Below are 19,435 nucleotides of genomic sequence, written 5' to 3'. Positions count from 1 at the left end.
GGAAACTGAATAGTGGAGAAAAGCACTGGGTTATTTTGATTGCTGATAAGAAATTCCAAAAACTGTTATGAGTGTTAGAATTTATTTTCATTGGAGAACTGTTAACAGTATCGTTGTTGGTTCTTTTTGTCAGCAACTTGGATATGGTGGCTTTGGATGCTTCTCCATATGGTTTATTCTTGTACTTTAAAAAGTTAGAAACATGATTTGAATGTACGTTTAATTTCATTAATCAATGTGTCATCATATTAAGACATCTACTCCATGGGTGAATATTTTACCATCCAATCTGTATGTAATATTTGGATGATGCAGGGTGGTGAAAATTGTGGAGATTAAAGTGCTGAATCAGATTGAGTAATGGTGGTGTTAACAATTTTAAGTTTTACAGTTGCAACCATGAAGTGAATTATATTTTTTTGGTCAAATGTCAAATTTCTGATATTAATTGGTAACTGCAAGAGCCTTCATTTACCACTAGATGTTGAGGATCCTGATACAGGAGGTGATGACTATGGTATATTAATTATGTCAATGCGTATGTATTGTTATTACTCTAAGTTGCTGTGTGTTCTTAGTCAGCTTCTCATTTACATGACTTGTTTCTGCAGTCTCTCCTGGAAACCAGTGATTCTTATCTTGTGGCTCTTTAGCTGCACTATGATAGTATGATCAGCTAAAATGCTTTATAACAAAATTCTGTAATGTAAATTTTTAAATTCTAAGGTGGGGTTTCCTTCTAATGAAAATGCAGGAAATCTATTCTGTAAAATTGCCAGGGAATCCAAAACTTGGTGAAGGGAAGCCTGAAAATCAAAATCATGCAGTTATATTTACACGTGGAAATGCAATGCAGACGATTGACATGAATCAGGTAAGAGGTATCTGTTTCAACAGCTGCTGATAATATCTTCACCAGGCCCTTCAAATTAACCTCTGTTTCAGAAGCATAAGTTGTAGATATAACTGCAGATGATTTTGCTACGTGATGTTAGTATGTCTGGATATCCTTGGAAAATCTTAACAATGCAGAGTCATGCATAAATTTGTAGTGCAAAATGAAAATATGCACAGACTCTTATTTGGGTTTGAGGATTAATTGTTCCTACCTCTGGTCCATGTGGTTGTGTAACAGAGCAATATTGTTTTGAAATCAGGAGAAGAAATTAAATGAGCTCCAGTTTGACTTTGGATGATACTCCTCTCCTGCATGCATTTCTCTCTGCTGACTTCGCCCCTTTCTTCCTTGTGCTCAATCTCCTCATTCTCCCGCTCCACCTTCTTCCTCTTGGGATCCCTCTGAGCATACAGCTAAACCATTTCTCCTCCCTCTTGACCTAGCTCTGTCCTTCCTTCTGCCCTCTCTTCTACTCACCCTCATATCCACCCTTCTCAAAATATTAATTACCGGGGTGTTCATCAATATTGGTTTTGACCATGAGCACATGCACTGTTGGATGGAGGTGAATTAGGATCAGTACAAGCTGGCTGTATGTTTGTTCCATGCCTGAAGAAGTGGGCACTAAGTTTTTTGCGTGTCTCTGTACCTTTGTTGTGTCAACAGATTATGAGATATATGCCTGATTAGGGAGGTAAGCATAATGAGCGAAACTGTAGGAGAGGAGCCTGTAAATTTGACAAAACTTAGGTGCCCAAATTGCCCTTAATTTAGGGTAATTCGTGGTTCAGGGCAATTCATAATGTGGATGGAAAGCAGCAGCCAACATGCTTATTGCTTTGTTTTCTCCCATTCATGTCATTGCTTTTTATCTTCTTTTTCTTGGTCGTTTCTTAATGTTGCCTTGTTTTTCGAGAGCTCATTTATTTTTTTTAATAGGATAATTATTTCGAGGAAGCTTTGAAAATGAGAAATCTTTTAGAAGAATTCCATCGTGATCATGGGATTCATGCTCCTACTATTCTTGGTGTTAGGGAGCATGTATTTACGGGAAGGTATTTCTCAATTCAATATTTATATGGTGGTGTTCTCTTTTGTTGCTAACAATCAGTTACTAATTCTTCAGCAAATGATGCAGTGTCTCTTCTTTGGCGTTATTCATGTCCAACCAAGAAACTAGCTTTGTGACACTTGGTCAGCGTGTTCTGGCCAAGCCCTTGAAGTAAGATCCTGTTTGTTATAAAATTTGCTATTGTTCGTGTGTATGATTTCCTGCTTTTTCTTATATCTGATCCTCCTTTATTGAAATTTCAATTTGTCTTATAGGGTTCGAATGCACTATGGCCATCCAGATGTCTTTGATAGAGTTTTCCATATAACTCGAGGTGGTATCAGCAAGGCGTCTCGTGTAATTAACATCAGTGAAGACATATATGCGGGTACAACTAACTATGCTAGGCAAATTGCCATTATAGAGTTTTTTTTTTTTTTTTTTAATGTTTCCCTATACTGCAGATGACTACTTTTGAATAGGAATTACAATGTCAAACTTGCATTCCCACTCTTTTATCTTCCATCCAATTCTATTACAAACATTTGCTATATTTTGTGTAGGAGTATGATTTAGCTTTAGAATGTTCAACCGCCGTATCAGCTGTCAATTCAGGAAAGATTTGACGATGCAAGATGCCTAGCATCTTTTTCTAAGTGCTAGCTTCCATGGCTTAAGGAGTTGGAGACTTAAGAATTATTAGATTAGCTAGTTAATGGAAACTTTCAGGATGATGTTTATATTTAATTTTCGACCTATGAGTGTTTTAGTAATTCCAAATTCTGCATAATTGAGCATGTAACAACAAAATATTCTTTTATGATTTCTATCCATATTTGTATTATACCTGTGAATTTCAGCGGGATCCTTCGAGCATATCAAAATTTTGCATTCCATTTACTGATTTTTTTCCTTTTTGCATATGCGTTGAAGTTTAGTATTGTATAAAAGATGGTTGATTTATTGCTTCTTGGTGTCTGAACAGTCTTGGTTATTTCTTTCACGCTTTTGGAGAGATATCTGTTATACATGCATTTCAAATGCATTTGTTCTTTCAACTGTGTCAAGCATCTTGCTTTGCTTACACTGATACCAGATTGCATTTGTCTCCCTTTGGACATGGCTTAGAAGGCATCACTGAATTCTTCTTGACAAACTAGTTGCATGTTTTTTCTTCATGTTGCTTATTGAATGTGAAGATCTCAAGCACTTCGATTACAGCCAATCTTACACCGATACCAGGTTGCATTTGTCTCCCTTTGGACATGGCTCAGAAGGCACCGCTGAATTCTTCTTGACAAAATGGTTGCTTGTTTTTTCTTCATGTTGCTTATTGCATGTTGAAGAACTCGAGCACTTCGATTACAGACAATTTCTGCAGTTGTTTTTGTCTATTTATGTTTAGGTTATGGACTTGATTCTGAATTTTCTGCTCCAAGCTGACAGGAGCTATTCATTATTTCCTTTGGTTACCCCCATAAGTGGGATGGGATATGTTGATTCACTCAGTTTGCAGTATTTAAATATACTGGTCTGATATCAACAAACTACTTTACCAATTTGCTGAGTGAGGGTCTAGATATATGTAATCATTGTGAGTACTTCATATTTCAGCATTACAAAAATATGGTGTTAACGTTTTTCTGTGTCAGTATATGCCACATTGCCTGATTGCATTAACTCATCATGTTTCTGTGTTGTCTGTCTTTTGCTTTATGATTTGTAAGCCTATTTAAGATTTGACTATCTAGTTGTATGTTAGGGCATAAGAATGTCTTCTATAACACATGAGCAGAACAAGACAAAAAATTCCCTTTTTGTCCTTTTTTTTTAATTTGTTGTAATATGCAGGATTCAATTCAACCTTGCGTCAAGGAAATATTACCCACCATGAGTACATTCAGGTGATATTGTGTCTTTTTTAAATTTTTTTAAAGATGAAAAGTAGTAGAGTGATGAATAAATCTAAACTGAGATTTATATAGGTTGGCAAAGGAAGAGATGTTGGGCTCAATCAGATTGCTTTATTTGAAGGCAAGGTAGCTGGTGGTAATGGTGAACAAGTTCTTAGCAGGGATGTCTACAGACTTGGGCAGCTCTTTGATTTCTTCAGAATGATATCGTTCTTTTTCACCACTGTGGGCTATTACTTTTGTACCATGGTAAGCCCATTGCGTTGTTGCACCTCAGCCTAGTTTTTGAGCTCATTGGTTCAAAGTTTAATTGGTACCTGAGCCAATCACCAAAGTGGTGCTTAATCTTTAGGCCAATTTGGGGTTTGGGAGGGGACAAGAATGGTGCTTTTAACCTTTAACTTTGCAAGTCACTTTTAATGGAGTTTGGAATCCAGATATGAAGTGTATCAAATATATAAATATACGGTTTTGTTTCCTATCTGCTTAACTGGAACATCAATGACGAAAAGCAGCAAAATGGGTCTCTTTGTCCATTATGACTTTTAATTCAGCAGTGCGCTTTTTTGTGTAGCGGCTACACAACAATACCCTCTAAGCCTGCTAAAGTATAAGCAAAATTACAGCTGTATAGTACACTTTTAATTGGGGTTGTAACACTTGTCAGTCATGTATCTTGTTAGTTCTTGCTTGCATGCTTCATCTTTATTTTGTTGAATAGTTGCCCATAGGATACTCAGAAGTACTGGTTACAGAAAAAATTACTCATTGTGCAAAATAATTTTATTAGTGCTGTAAATCCTATTATGGAGTACCAATTTGTTATATTAATCCCTTTTTATGGGCCAGGCAATTGGTTACATAATGACCTTCACATCTTTGTAGCAATATGGGTTATATTGTCTACCACTTTTAGGTTTGTCGTGCAAAAGATGTCAAACTTATGACATTTAAAACCTTGTAGCTATCCAAAGTGAATGCTAAAATTTGGTTGTCTTGAAAATTGGCGATTATGTCCTTGTTTATAGTAGAGGCTTCTAGGAAGTATGCTAATGACTTGGGCTTGTGCTTAAGAATGATATTTGGCACTGCATGAGTATATGTGATTTGGGCTTCCTTTAGTGGACTGCTTCCGTTTGTTTGCTTATTTAAAACATGGCAATGGAGGGGTGACAGCAATTGATTGTATTTTTGTCCCGAACTTGCACGTCTGAGAATCTGATGTCTAAAACCGAAAGTAAAATTTGAATTGTTAAATAGATGTGAAAAAGGTTTCTGTGCCTTTTACTTTTCCAAATGGCTCATTTGAAGCAACAAGATATTTCCAGCTTCTGCTTGACTCAATTCATTTACCCGTCATGTTGATCCTTTCCAAGCTTCGGAACATCTATTCACTCCTCTCTGGTCCATCTTCACTTTGATCTACATCTGTTCCCAACTAAAACGCACCTAAGAGCAATGAAATTTGTTTTCTTTTTAGGATTCTGCTCTAAGCACGAATGTAATGTTTACATTATTAGCCAAATTATGATTCACACTACATCTTATCTAACTGATCCGTAATTCTGTGCAGCTGACAGTGTTGACTGTGTACATTTTTCTGTATGGGAGAGCATACTTGGTAAGCCCTATGAGATGATGAATTAAGTTTGCATATTGCTTAATGGATATCAAGCAATGAACTGTGGACAGTCCTTTTTTATGTATATTTGGTATGCTGGAATTTTACTGTATGTATATATGCATGTTGTTACATAGAAAATAATTTGCATGGATGTTTTAGCTTCAGGGAGTCCTTGATCAGGGAAGTTGACGTTGCTTTTCACAAATTTTCAGGAGAAGTTCTTAAAAGTTTCCTCTTTCCTATCAACTTAATTGTTTTTATGGTCTTTATGGTACTGTTTGAATTTTTTCTTTCAGGCTTTTTCCGGCGTTGGTGAAACCATTCAAATTAGAGCCAGGATATTAAACAACACAGCTTTGAGTGCTGCCCTCAATGCTCAGTTTTTGTTTCAGATTGGTGTTTTTACTGCTGTGCCAATGGTTTTGGGCTTCATCTTGGAACAGGGTTTCTTAAGGGTATGCTATTGAAGTTTGTCAATCACACCTAATACCCAAAACTCTTCCTCCAAAAATGTGATTCTTTGCAGGATGGTGAATGCACTCTGGTAACCTGATAGGCACTTTTAGAAATATGAAATACAAAATTAGGTCTTCTATTGGATCTCCTGTGGAGACAGGAAGAGAAGTACATTAAAGTTTTTATTTGATGTCGTGGTGCAGATGGCATCAGCACTCTTCTACGAATAGTCTTACTCGTGCATTAGCCCTGCTCTATCTTTTCAGTACTCCTTTTTTTTTTCCATGGGCTGTGCTTGGTTTCTGTTCATATCAAATGGGTGGAGAGTTGGAAGATGGTTCCCTTTTTCCTTTCTTATGCTCTTCCCTCACTTGGATGGTATATCATTTTCCTTAGTTCTTGTGATGCTTGAATGACTAGCCTTGCTCTGCCTTGGTGCTGGCATGCTTCATTTATCTGTTTATATAGATCGTTTGTTGCTTGTATACCTCAATTTTATCCCAGCTATGTTTCTGGTATTGTATTTACAACCTCGAATATTACAATTTTCTTTTGTTCTTCTCATCACAGGCCCTTGTGAGTTTTGTCACTATGCAATTTCAGCTTTGTACAGTCTTTTTCACATTTTCATTGGGCACAAGAACCCACTACTTTGGCCGTACTATTCTCCATGGTGGTGCTAGAGTATGTTCTACTAAGTATATTCTCTGCTTGTTTGTTGTCTCTGGTTATATTTCCTTTGAAGTCATCTATACTTCTGAACAGTATCAAGCAACTGGGAGAGGATTCGTCGTTCGGCACATCAAATTCTCAGAAAATTACAGGCTATACTCCCGTAGTCATTTTGTCAAAGGGTCTCTCTCTCTTTCTCCCCCTCTTCCATACATAAATTGATGTCTGCTTGTGTTTATGCGTTCATTTAGTAACCTAAGTGGTGGTTTTTGTATTTTTTTTCCTTCTCAGAATGGAGGTGGTGCTTTTGTTGGTGGTATATCTTGCATATGGATATAATGAAGGAGGTGCAATAGGATATATTCTTCTTACTGTTAGCAGCTGGTTTTTGGCTATTTCTTGGCTTTTTGCTCCATATTTATTCAATCCATCAGGATTCGAGTGGCAGAAGTAAGTGTTTGCTCACTTTGCTTCACAAATGGATTTAATTCCTCTTATACTAAGCCACTGCTTTTTTATATGGTTTGCAGAACAGTAGAAGACTTTCGAGATTGGACAAACTGGCTTCTTTACAGAGGTGGAATTGGGGTTAAAGGGGAGGAGAGTTGGGAGGCTTGGTGGGATGAGGAGCTGGTAAGATATCTGACTTGGGACCCTTGTGGTGAATATTCTTTATATGTTGGTCATTTATGGACTCAATATGGTTGGTCATTGAAGACAATATATATTGGGAGTTATGCTATGTCAAACATTAACTTTTTTATCTTGTCTGGTATTGTTCCTTGTGGTACCTTACCAATTGTAATATATTCCTTTTGAGGAAGGAAATGAAGTCAGGCTAATTCTCATATTTCACGCATCTCTGGAAAGCATTTTTTGTGCTTATCAAACTTGCTTTTTCTCAAAAATGGATGTTAGATGTTTTTTGCATATTGTTCAATGCATTATTATTGTTACCTTGTTAGCTAGTAAACTTACTGCAAGCACTAATAAATTAGGTTTTTGGTCTGTTGACAAACTAAACCATTCGATATTTTTAAACCTATATAAAGCTGCTGTGTGCTACAGATTTAGCAGTAGAATTGTAAAAAGCACATGAAAATCACATTTGTGATGCAAATTTAGTATATAGTCAAATCTTATTCAGAATCTGGAGTACTCCTTGCGAAAGAGTAAACTAGAATGATAGGGTAATTAATTAAGTTACATCTGGTAACATGATCAGATTACTTTCTTTTTCCAGTTCTTAGCATCTGATTTCTACCATTTCATTATAGTTACACTTCTACTTTCTTTTGAAGACCCTAGAAAGTGAAATAAGAAGAAATAAATAAAATTTCCTGAACACATGTTTCCAAAACAAATGCTTGGTGCCTGTGAGCATAATGTACAAGGAGGAGAACTCCAATGTGATGGTAAAGGATAGAAGTTTTCGTCATGTTAGGAAAACTTCCCCACGTGTTGGGAGGTGAAAAAAAATGGAAAGTAGATATTTGAATGCTTTTACCTTGTCTGTTCTCTTTCAATGCTCTTGTTCTGGTGGATGTAGACTTGAGAGCTTTGGTAGATACAACTTTCTTCCTCTTCTGTGTCGTTCAATTCTCTGGATGATCTCTTTTCTGCACATTTACATTTTCTAACTTGATGTAACAAAATCTTTTGTTTCATCATAAATTTTGCCTGTGTTCTCATTCTCCTCTGACTTTGGGTCTAACACTTATTTTGTCCTTGCAGGCTCATATCCGAACCTTAAGGGGGAGGCTACTGGAGTCAATTCTTAGTTTGCGCTTCTTCATGTTCCAATTTGGCATTGTTTACAAGTTGCACATACAAGGATCAAATACATCATTGACGGTAACATTCTTCAATTGGTATTGGATTGCGTCAAGATATTCACTTGTTGATTCTCTTTTTCAACTAAGGTTTTCACTCTTTAACAAATTGGATCTTGATGTGCTCAGAAATAGTTTACACAAATAAAAGATTGGCAGGGTGCATATCTTTGTAGGGGACACACATTGGATATATATATATATATATATATATATATATTACTTAAGGAAACAATGTCAGATATGTGTTTTGGCATATGAGTGGTGTAGGCCCTGTTTGGGGTTTGTAGTGTTTTTGCTAAAAAGGTACTTTTGGAAGATGAAAGCACTTTGTTTGGTGGGCATCATTCCTAGAATTTAGGAATAGAGCTTTTGGCCATTAAAGCACTTTTGGCATTAGCTCAAAGTTGGTGCTTTTACAGTAACTTTTATGTTTCAAAAAATTAAAAAAATTTTGACTTTAAAAATTTTATTATAAACTTTGAACTCAATAAAGAGATAAATATGCTTTAGAATTTCAAAATTATGTATTATCAAATAGAAAAATTACTTATGCAAGTAAGCATCCAAATATGATTAAGCACTTATTAAGTACTTTGGCCAAAAGCTTTATCAATAGAAGTGCTTCTTGTAAGCCACCACGGGCCCTTAAGCGGTGGCTAGCAGATACTGGGTTGTGTAAATTAAGTCATGTAGAACTGTGGATGGTGGTTGTATCTCGTGCATTGGAGGGAAAAGTCCACTAAAATTTTGGTTGAGCTTTTCTTCATCTGTATTGGATTATAGTACATCATAAAGTATTAAAACCTGTATGGAATTTACTTTTGTTGTAACTCTTGGTACATGACAGTTTATTTATTTATTTAGAGGGCTGCTGCCGTTGTTGGGAACTGACGAGAGAAGATTTTTTTTTTTGTTTTCTTTTTTGTATCTTAGCTTTAAATCTAAGCAGTAATAAAGTGGAAAAAGAGATCTATTTGTGATTTTTCCCTAATTAACTTTTTGTAAACCATATTTCTAGGTGTTTTGATACATTTTGTCAAAATTGAGGGGTGCATTTGTTGTTTGGGAAAAGCATGGTGGGCAATATAGCTAATCCCCCTATTTGCGAAACATTTATCAACTTTTTTAAGAAAAATGTTAAACATGGAAACAGGGGCTAATGGAACTGTAAAGGTTTTAGTGCAACAGATTCTGACCTTAAGAATTACCAGCCAAATGGCGCTAAATAAAGAGTGTGTGTGTTTACTGCCCCTACAGTTTGGTGAGTGTAGTTCAGAACCAACTAGTCGATGCAAAAGATCTTCGGACATTTTTATGCGGAAAATACACACGCGAATTATTTGCAAAAAAAAAAAAAAAAAAAATTGCTCACTGGTTGGTTTAGGGGAAGAATTGTTGATGTTTTTATGATGTTCATGAATTCTAACAATTGTGGTCCAGGCAAGATGCATGGTGGTTGTGTTTTTACTGTTTGGGAAACTAATACTTTAGTAAAGGCAATTTGGACTTCTAAGAGAATAAGTTCCATTTACATAGCTTTTGTGACTTACTTCTTGGTGTTGTTTTTGATAGAAAATAGTCCTTTGCACTCTACCTTATATTAATTCACTTCCAGTTTCACCTCATGAATTTGTAACTTTTTGTAGGTATATGGGTTTTCGTGGGCTGTGTTTGCATTGCTGATAATTCTTTTCAAGGTCTGCTACTGAACCTGAATGGCCAATTGTTGAACCACTTAAATATATTCTTAGTTTCTGCTGTTCACGGGGTTGTGCAGGTATTCACCTTCAGTCAGAAGATATCAGTTAATTTCCAGCTGGTGCTGCGCTTTATCCAGGGTGTCTCCTTTTTACTTGCATTGGCTGGTTTAGCTGCTGCAGTTGTGTTTACCAAACTGTCTGTTTCGGATATATTTGCTTGCATTTTAGCTTTTCTGCCCACTGGCTGGGGAATTCTTTGTGTAAGTCCTATATTACATATGGGTCCTTCATATTTCATTTCTTACTCAATTATCTAGCTCAATTCTTTTCTGCCTATTGCTGCATTCCATTAAAAACATCATTGGATGGTAAAAGCATCCTCATCATTGGCAGTTTAAGTTGAATAGTGGATAGAGACAAACCTCTATTAAGTTGATTCCCAGAAATACAAGATGAATAGAAGAAACTTAGCCTACTTATCGGAAGGAGCAACGTGATATGTGGTAGTAGAAAAATTTTATTGGAGGGTATAAATTTCCTTCTCTGATACTCTTTCTTAATTTAAGATGTTGGGAATTTCATGCCTCGGTTTCTACAGCCTTCAACTGTTCACCTTGGCAGACATTATTTATGATCCCCTTAGCATTTCAGTCTTGTTAGCACATCTATACACCATTCACAATAAACAAACTAGATGTTACCTTTATGAGTTACTGTACACGGAATGTGATTTTGAATTCCCAAGTTATTAGCTTGATGCAAATCTCAAATTCTGAGTATTAACAGTTAAAGAGTCATTTCCGCTAGAGGGGATTTGTTATGGTCTCATGTAGAGTAGAAGTGGGAAAAAATAATAGTGCCTCTTTGTCTCTATTCCCTTGAATTTGGATGGCACTTTTAGGGTTCTATTCGATTATATATCATATATCTCTTTGGGGGCTATCTGATTGTCTATTTGGATGGTAAAACCATCCTTGTCATCAGTAATGTGAAGATGGTCCAGACAGCAATTGAATAGAAGCTAGACATCAGTACTTACAGATCGGCGATATCATCTTTGGAAATCGATAAATTGTGTTGTCTACATCTATTCAGTATAAGTCTATCAGCTGACTCCAATTGGATATGCGATAGAAAATGAACCTTAGTATTGGTGAAAGTGGAGATTTCTGTTTATGTTGGTTGTTTTTGAGGTTGTGCTGGAACTTTTGGGAACTTTTTTTCCTCCAAGAACTTCAGCAACGGGAACCTCATCTAAAATTCTTCTCTGTGTTAATCAGAATTATGTCTTTGATGTTCTAACTTATTCTGCTGCTTTACCAGATTGCTGTAGCATGGAAGCCTGTGGTGAAGAAGATGGGACTGTGGAAGTCTGTTCGTTCAATTGGCCGATTATATGATGCTGGGATGGGGATGCTGATTTTCATTCCTATCGCCCTATTTTCATGGTTCCCGTTCATTTCAACATTTCAAACCCGACTTATGTTCAACCAAGCCTTCAGTCGAGGGTTGGAAATCTCTCTTATCCTTGCTGGAAACAATCCAAACTCAGGCCTGTGATGGTGTTCTCGTGCTGTCTGACATTGAGCTTAGTCATGTACATAGAAGACGACTGCTGTGGGCATTTTCTATTCCCCAAAATTCTGTAGGTACTTTTTGTTTTTTTCTGGCTTTTAGCACGAGCTTTCCTATTTAGTGAAATCCATTGTAAATTTATGCAGTAAACTTTTGCCAAACGAGATACAATTCTGCTGCATTTTCTGTATTGTAGCCGTCTTAATCATTACGTTTCTTTTCTTCAGCTGCCCCAGGCATCTAATTGCTCCCATTACCATATAACTGAATGCGCAGGTCTACGAACTCTTCAAATCTAACCATTGCAACTTCACTTCTCGATTTCTTTCTGCAAACGAGCCTTGTAGATTTAAAACTATCACAGGCTCTCTGAACCGTTGCTAGCATACAAACAGAACTAAAAGCTCAAACATGCGATTTTATTGTAAGCCGGAAAAGGTTCGTTGCATTTTCTATTCACTCTTGATCGCGATCATTCAACTGTGGTGGCATTAGAAAACAAACGGTCGAATGCCAAAGTACTCCTCTGTACATGGCAGGGTGGCCCTAAGTTTAACCGTCGAGAAAATTGAGCAAGTAGTTGTTCTGCGTTACCCATTAATAGTTGAAGAAATATGAAATTTGAATTCATTAAGTTATTAAATGGTTAAATATCAATATAATGCATTTGAGTGTATATCGCGTTAAATAATAAGTGAATAATTTATTTCTTATTTTTTCGAGTAAGTTTTGTTTAAAAAATTCAGTGCTACTTATTTAATTGTATATCAGTAGATGTTCTATTTTCTCTTATTAAATACAAATGATAAGTGAATAACTTATTATTTATTTTTAATATGTTAAGATCTGAATCAATTAATTTTACGTATTGAATTAGATTATCAAATATATTTTTCAATATGTTAAGATCTGACTCAATTAATTTTAAGTATTAAATTAAATTATTAAATACAGTGTAAAATTTGCCTCACCTTGACATGGGTACATAGTTTACCAATGCTGTACCTTATACGGTACTATAATGCCTTCTTTCTTTTTTTCTTACAAGAAGTCAACAACTCGCGATAATGCCTTCTTTCTTTTTTGTCAATTACGACAGTTTGACTTTTGTAAATCCTAAACTTAAACCCACAGGAAACCACCAAAAGCCGGTAACTTTCGCGATAATGCCTTCTTTCCGTTTTGCGAAATTGTAAGTATTGATGTGCCCTGTGCGTGTGGCTATGCACATTTCTGAACTTCTTGGGTGTCTTTAATTGGTAAAACTCATTCCTTTTTACTCCAAAAGATTATTCCTTTTGTATAGTTTAATAGAATAAAGCTGTTGCTTGTTTCTGCGAACTTTTCTGAATATGAATTGGACTAAATCAACGTGATAGCTTCATAAATAGTTGGAAGTGAGAGCTTAGAGGAAACTTTAGAAACTTGAATCTCGCTTTAACTGATTTGAATGATTGGTTGGACAAGATTATTATTTATTTAACCAATGAATTTTATATCTAGCCACACAAACATAGGATGATGGAAGTGCACTACATAGTTTCTTCTTACTTTATAAGATCTCTCCACCAATTTCGCAATTGATAAATAACGGTGTATTTCATCGTCCTCTCTTCATTTTATAGATCAATAGCTTAATAGAGAAATTAAAGAGATGAAATTAGGAATTTCAATTAACATGTATATCAAATAAAATTGAAACCATGGACCATAATGCTAAAAAAAAAATATTCCTCTCATCCACACAAATTTTAAATCCAACTCTTTTTAAACAACTTACGGCTTTGTGTGGGAATTTGATATCCAAAATTAACAAAAATCCTTTATCAAAGGCACCATTGATTTGTCTTTGATATATGAAGTTTTTGAAATGAACTTCTCAAAACACGTACTACTAAATATTTGCATACATACATTTTGCAAGTGTTGATGACCTAAAAGACTTAACAATTATCACGCAATTTAAAAGAGTGAAAATCTACTTCTACTAGTATCATCCATCTTTCACTTTTTCTTAGTTGTTTCGTTTTCTTTCTTTCTTTCTTTTCCAGAAGTGTAAGAGTATTTACTTCTTTATTATTTACCTTTGGAAAGTGTTAAGAATAGGGTTAATTACGAAAGCTCCTCCTAAGGTTTAATCAGCTTTGCACTTTACCCCTTAATGAATTTTTTTTCTCATATTACCCTTTAAACCGTTAGTCAATTTTAACATTGCATAACAGAAATATCAAATAAACATTGATACACCTAAGGGTTAATTAGAATAAATCCCATTAAGGTATAACCATTTTTGCATTTTATCCTCTAATATCATTTTTCTTTTAATTTGTTTATTTGTCCCAAAAACCATTAGTAACAAACAAATAAATTGATAAAAAAGATATTGGGGGATAAAATGCCAAAAACCTATACTTATAAGGGAATTTACTATAGTTAACTCTTAGGGTATAAATGTTTTTTTGACACCACTATTACACAATATTAGAGTTGACTAACAGTTTAGAGGATAAAGTGAAAAAGAAATAACGTCAGGGGCTGAAGTGTAAAAGTGGCAATTCCTTAGGGGAGTTTTTGTGATTAACCCTTAAGAATACATCCAAAAAAAAGAACCAAAAGAATGGCCCTTACGTAAATACTACGGAATTCGGAGGGCGGTTCCAATTCCCGAACCTAATCCGATACCTTTTCCAAATGCCACCCGGAAACTTTGCTTGGATACCACGCGTCCTTTCAATCTCAACCGTTCATTCCGAATCCTTACATCTTAACCGTCCAATGATCCTTTTCACCGCCTATAAATAACTCCTCTTCCCCAGCAAATCGCCACCACAAAAGCGCCTATCGAAGAAGAAATCGAAACTTTTAGAGATAGAAACTAAGCAAATCTAAAAACCCAGCGAAAATTCCAGAGAGAGAAACAAGAAAATTTCAAAATTTTAAGGAAAATAGTTTGGGAAAAGTTCCTTTGATTTGCACGAGCAGAGAAGGATATTACGATTTTAATCTGTCAATTTAAGTTGTTCGTTGGTTTGTGCCGGAGTTTCGTTTTTGCCCCAAGTTTCTGTTTTTTTTTTTAAAAAAAAAAATCTTCCAAATTAATTTCGAATTTCGCAATTCAAACGGTTAATTTTCGATCTTTAGTTCGTTTTCGGTTGTGCTTTTGTTTGGATATTTTTGTTATAGAAAATTTTTGGTTTAAAAAAAATGAATGAGCAAGGATCGATAATGAATCAGCAGCAGATGGTGAATCCACCGCCACCGATGATGAGTGCACCGCCGCCGCAATTGATGAATCCGCAGCAATCACAAGCGCCGCAGGTAATGTTTTCATCAGCATTGAGATTTAATTCCCGTAGATTACCACGAAAGTCCCATGATCGATTTGTAAGGAGGAATTGTGCTAGTGGTTTTAGTAGAAGGTCTCAAAATTTTCGGTCACATTCACAGATGCTCATGAATCCACCTCAACAGCAGCAGCTGCCGATGATGAATCGGAGCTATGGAATGTGGGGCCCGCATACGCAGCCCATGGATCTTCAGCTGAAATTCCAAAACCCTAACCCTAATTCTATGAAAACTCAAGGTGTTGGGTTTGTTTCTGGGAATAAGGGTCAGTCTAAGCATCCGTTTGGGCCGCGGAATAATTGGAAGGGGAAAAAGGTGAATAAACCTGACAAGAGAAAGGATTCGGGTAGGAGAATGGATAACCCTCTGTCAATGGTTGGTGGTAGTAGTAGTGGTGTTGGGGGTATTCTTGGTAGTGTTCCTGGAAATGTCGGTGGTGGATATCAGCCTCCTAATTTGAAGGATTTGCAGCATCAGAATAGGGTGAAGGCCCGGAAGTTTTTTCCCAAGAAGTATTATAACTACAATAACAACAAGAATAGTTACAATAGGGGTAAATTTGCTCCAAGGAACACAACATCCTACATAATTCGTGCAAAAAAGAGTGGAGGAATTGCAGAATTGGTTTCACCATGCCCTGTAACTCCAGCTGTTCTGCCTACTCCAATATTTTCACCTTCAAGGGAGGTCTTGGTTGACATGGCCAAGGAGGAATGGGGTGTTGATGGCTATGGATCCATGAAGGGTCTGATTAGGCTTAGGTCTCCAGGGCACGAGGGTGAGGGACATGAGGAGGAGGAGGAGGAGGAGGGAGGATCCAGTGAGAGTGATGTGGAGGAGCATGTGGAGGTAGAAAGGAGGTTGGATCATGATTTGAGCCGGTTTGAGATGATTTATCCAAATTATGGGACTGCTGGTGGGGTGGAATATAATAATGTTTTGGAGAACCGGGTGGATGATCAGGATACCCACATAGCACAACTTGAAGAAGAGAATTTAATTTTGAAGGAGAGGCTGTTTCTGATGGAGAGCGAGCTGGGGGATCTGAGGAGGAGGTTGCAATGTTTGGAGAGACAGAGTCGTAGTGAAGATATTAATGAGGAGGTGGTAGAGAATTCGTCTGAGAATGAGAGTGAGAGCCGTGGTGGAGCACATTCACTTGAGGACAATAATGAGGAAATGGTAGAAGTAAATGTGGAAGGAGGCATGGATGCAAAAGTCAAGGAACATTTTATTCTGGATGGGAAGGATGAAGTCTGTAAGAATGAGGATAGCATTACAGAAATTAGAGTTCAAGAAGAGAAAAAAGGCGAAATCAAAGTTAAGTGTGTGCCAGAGGATGAACAGAGTAGTGATGAGCTTCAGGTTGATGTATTGAAGGACTATCATGTTTGTGCTGAAGCACCAGAAAATATCCCTGCCGGAGATGTTTGTATGGTTGAGGTTGCACACACTGGGAAAGGATTTGTTGAAGAGAAGCAGTCTAAGCAAGAAGCAGGTGAAAGTGAAGGCTTGGAGAAGAGCATTGACGAAGGGGACTTGACTGATTGTCCCTCGTTAATGTAAGTCTCTTCCCTGTAGCGTTCTTTCGTCTGCTTGCTCTGGACATATGAGCTTCTGGAAAAATGGTTGTAAATAATCCTTGACTGTTTTTGTTCAAAGGACTGACGTGTAATGATAGGAATAACTGCTTTGATCTGTGTTTTGTAGCAGCTTCAAAACTCTTTCTTAGTGCCCAGGTCTAGTGCTTCCCATGTGTTCGTTCTCTTCCCCCTTTACTAGCTTTTAGGTTCTCTTATCTGCTTCCTTTTGTTTGAAGGTAGATGGTAGTATGAGGTTCACAAGTAAATTTGTAATATCTACTGTTGGACATATTCATGTTCTGTACCTTCACTAATTTTATTTTTCTAAGGTATTTGTATTAACTGATATTGTTTAATTTGTCATTCAACAATTTAACTCACACGTGTTATATATGTTACCATAATATTTTGATTTTTGTTTTGCCTATACCTGATTGTTTTTGGTTATTTTATTTGTAGCAAAGACAGGATAATTCTTTCAGATGGCAGTTGAATGTGATTTGGGTATGTTATGCGACGCTTATTTGTGTCAATTGGGTTTCTCCACACAAAGCTTCGATAACTTGTATTTGACTTGATTGTAGAATTGAACTGGAGGAAGGTTCAAATTGCCAGCAATACTGATGCTTGGCCAGGCAGAGAATGCCAGGTAAAGAGCTTGGTCAGCATTTGCTGTCTAACAGAGCCTTTGCTTTACACGCAGTGGCCTTTGCTTACGGAGAGCATGAATGAATGCTTTTAGTTACAGCTTACCTGGATGAGAAATTGTGGTGTTAATGATAGTGCAATTTATCAGCCAATCGAAATAGGAAATTTCCTTGTGTCAAAATGTTGTCGAAAATTATTAGTAAATGCTATTGTTAGACTTGATTTACTGGTGAATTTATACTTTTCTATGGATAAGAGCTGTTCTTTTTAAAACTCTTTTTATGGATAAAAAGCTCTTCCACCCCCCCCCCCGGAACCCGCCTCCACCCCCCGGCCCCGGCGGGGTGTTTGTTTGGTAGTTTTATGGAAGTCCTTTCGTCTAATGTAATATATGTTGGCCGTTTTAGTTGATTCTTTCATGTTTTGAAGAGTTCATGCTGTGAAAGAGTTTCTACTTATCAAATGAAGGGGATGGTATTGTAATCAGTGAGATACATGTTGCAAATGTGTTACTGTGTATGTTTTTTAGCGTCTCCTGAAACTCAGGAAACCACCATGTTTCTACATGACATGTTCTATTTAAAAGGAAAAAAGGTTTGAGTATGATTAATAAACATCAGCAAACTACTTGTTTAACAGTTGTCTGATGTGAAAATTGATCTGTCTAATGTAGCAATTAAGCTACTAGTCAATTTCCAAGTATAGAAATCGATAAAAGAGCGCATTTGAAAAGCACTTGGGGACTTTTTGAATTATTTATAAAGCATGTGCCTCTATATGCAAAGCATATATTTGCTGTTTAAAAAAAAAGGTTCATAAAAGCATCCAAATATTGGAGTTCATTTTGCGGTATATTGCAAACCGACTAGCCTAGTAGACAGGATCACATCCTAATACCTCTGTTGTTGGTTCTGTTGCTATAGCAGATCTCGTCTGATGAGTTACCCTGGAGGGCTGGATATCGTCGTACCTCCTTTCTTTTACCGGTATACTTTCAATTCCTGTAGATGTCAGTTCTTAACTTGTTTTAACACGCGTCCTTGTTTGGTACTGATAGCCAGTTGGAACAAGATTGGATTTATGCAAAACTAGTCGACGGGAAGAGAGGTCGAAGGTAAACATCAGAACGATGCTATTGCAGAAGGTGTGGCATAAAGTAAAGCACTGGCTACTATTACAACTAAGTAATTAACCAAGTCCTCTTTGTATATAGATGTTTGTGCAGTTTACTGATGGTTGTAGTATGCCCTCTTTTTCAGGTAATTTCTTTTTCAAGTTGGGTGCAAGTCTAGCCCTCTTGTACATTGGTACCCAGATTTATTGGAAACACAATGTAGAGTTAAAGCCTCTCGAAAGGAAAAAAGGTAGTGTTGAGTTTGTGGTGGAATTGATAGGAAATGTCTCCTTGTACATGGATGGAACTGATAGGGAGCGTCTCCTTGAACATTGGAAGTGGCATTTCGCCCGCAATCTCCTCTTGTTTTTGTTGTGGTGGAAAATTAACTAGGTAGGTTGTAACGTGGATTATTATTTCAGGTTTTCAGCGTTGGATGAATTTGGCCTTTTGCCTGAAAGAGCAGAACTCGGATATCATCATAATACACAGCTGAAGATTAGAAACTGTTGGCGAGATTACTAAGTTTGATTGTACCATTTATAGCTCTAGGATATAAGAGGTGTGCTAGATTTAGGATATTTGTTAATGGTAGGTTGGCTGCCAGCCTCCTGTTTGATTTTTTTCATCCTTAGAGGGCCTCTCTCTTTCATTAGCAAGGTTTGCTGGCCTTTGGTATCGTGTGAAATTTTTAGTGCAGATTTTTAGGTGTTTCACAGAAGTAAACAGTTGCACCCTGTCCTCTTTTTTTTCTTTTTGGTTTCACTATGTCCTAAATTTCTCCTTTGAATTAACAGAAAAGATGATACACTGACATATTCGCCTGTTGAAAGTCACGAAGGTGAGGGCCATTTAAGGGCAGATGACGTCGTTGGAAGTCAAAATCTTCAATATCAGTAGTATTCTCCGTTGCGACCTAAACCTACTGTATCGTATGCTCACTGCGGACTGGCTTCATATTGTGCAGGAGTGATTCTTCAGGTTGGAAGGGTGCTTTTTTGGCAAGAAAAAAAAGGCTTTA

At 36.7% G+C, this 19,435-nt stretch overlaps 2 protein-coding genes across 11 annotated transcripts in view; both read left to right on the top strand.

Moving 5' to 3' along the window:
• The window catches only part of LOC113749157 (callose synthase 9), a 46,759-nt gene extending 34,809 nt beyond the window's left edge, over positions 1–11,950 (top strand). For both annotated transcript variants that reach the window (XM_027292837.1, XM_027292830.1), the window contains exons 37-52: positions 755–874; positions 1,838–1,953; positions 2,037–2,120; positions 2,225–2,337; positions 3,801–3,853; positions 3,935–4,111; positions 5,436–5,483; positions 5,783–5,941; positions 6,513–6,626; positions 6,708–6,796; positions 6,906–7,064; positions 7,145–7,247; positions 8,349–8,468; positions 10,096–10,146; positions 10,227–10,409; positions 11,473–11,950. In XM_027292837.1, coding sequence (XP_027148638.1) covers positions 755–874; positions 1,838–1,953; positions 2,037–2,120; positions 2,225–2,337; positions 3,801–3,853; positions 3,935–4,111; positions 5,436–5,483; positions 5,783–5,941; positions 6,513–6,626; positions 6,708–6,796; positions 6,906–7,064; positions 7,145–7,247; positions 8,349–8,468; positions 10,096–10,146; positions 10,227–10,409; positions 11,473–11,709 — 1,926 coding nt within the window. In that variant the 3' untranslated portion in view covers positions 11,710–11,950. The remainder of the gene's footprint in view (positions 1–754; positions 875–1,837; positions 1,954–2,036; positions 2,121–2,224; positions 2,338–3,800; positions 3,854–3,934; positions 4,112–5,435; positions 5,484–5,782; positions 5,942–6,512; positions 6,627–6,707; positions 6,797–6,905; positions 7,065–7,144; positions 7,248–8,348; positions 8,469–10,095; positions 10,147–10,226; positions 10,410–11,472) is intronic.
• A 2,622-nt stretch (positions 11,951–14,572) lies between these two features.
• LOC113762348 lies at positions 14,573–19,167 on the top strand. 9 transcript variants are annotated; one of them, XM_027305805.1, is made up of 6 exons: positions 14,573–15,042; positions 15,172–16,631; positions 17,237–17,301; positions 18,227–18,286; positions 18,358–18,456; positions 18,560–19,167. In XM_027305805.1, exons 1-3 carry the CDS (start codon positions 14,929–14,931, stop codon positions 17,274–17,276), a joined length of 1,614 nt encoding a protein of 537 aa, XP_027161606.1. In that variant the 5' UTR covers positions 14,573–14,928; the 3' UTR covers positions 17,277–17,301; positions 18,227–18,286; positions 18,358–18,456; positions 18,560–19,167. The 9 variants fall into 9 exon arrangements, with proteins under 9 accessions (XP_027161606.1, XP_027161572.1, XP_027161623.1 ...); XM_027305771.1 differs by having other exon boundaries at positions 18,227–18,456; positions 18,560–18,664; positions 18,837–19,167; XM_027305822.1 differs by adding an exon at positions 17,112–17,156 and having other exon boundaries at positions 18,227–18,456.
• Positions 19,168–19,435: the final 268 nt, after the last annotated feature.

This window comes from Coffea eugenioides, chromosome 1 (genome assembly GCF_003713205.1).
Source record: "Coffea eugenioides isolate CCC68of chromosome 1, Ceug_1.0, whole genome shotgun sequence".
Lineage (NCBI taxonomy): Eukaryota > Viridiplantae > Streptophyta > Magnoliopsida > Gentianales > Rubiaceae > Coffea > Coffea eugenioides.
The sequence above is the reverse complement of the archived record's forward strand: the minus strand, read 5'-3'. Positions and strand labels throughout refer to the sequence as shown.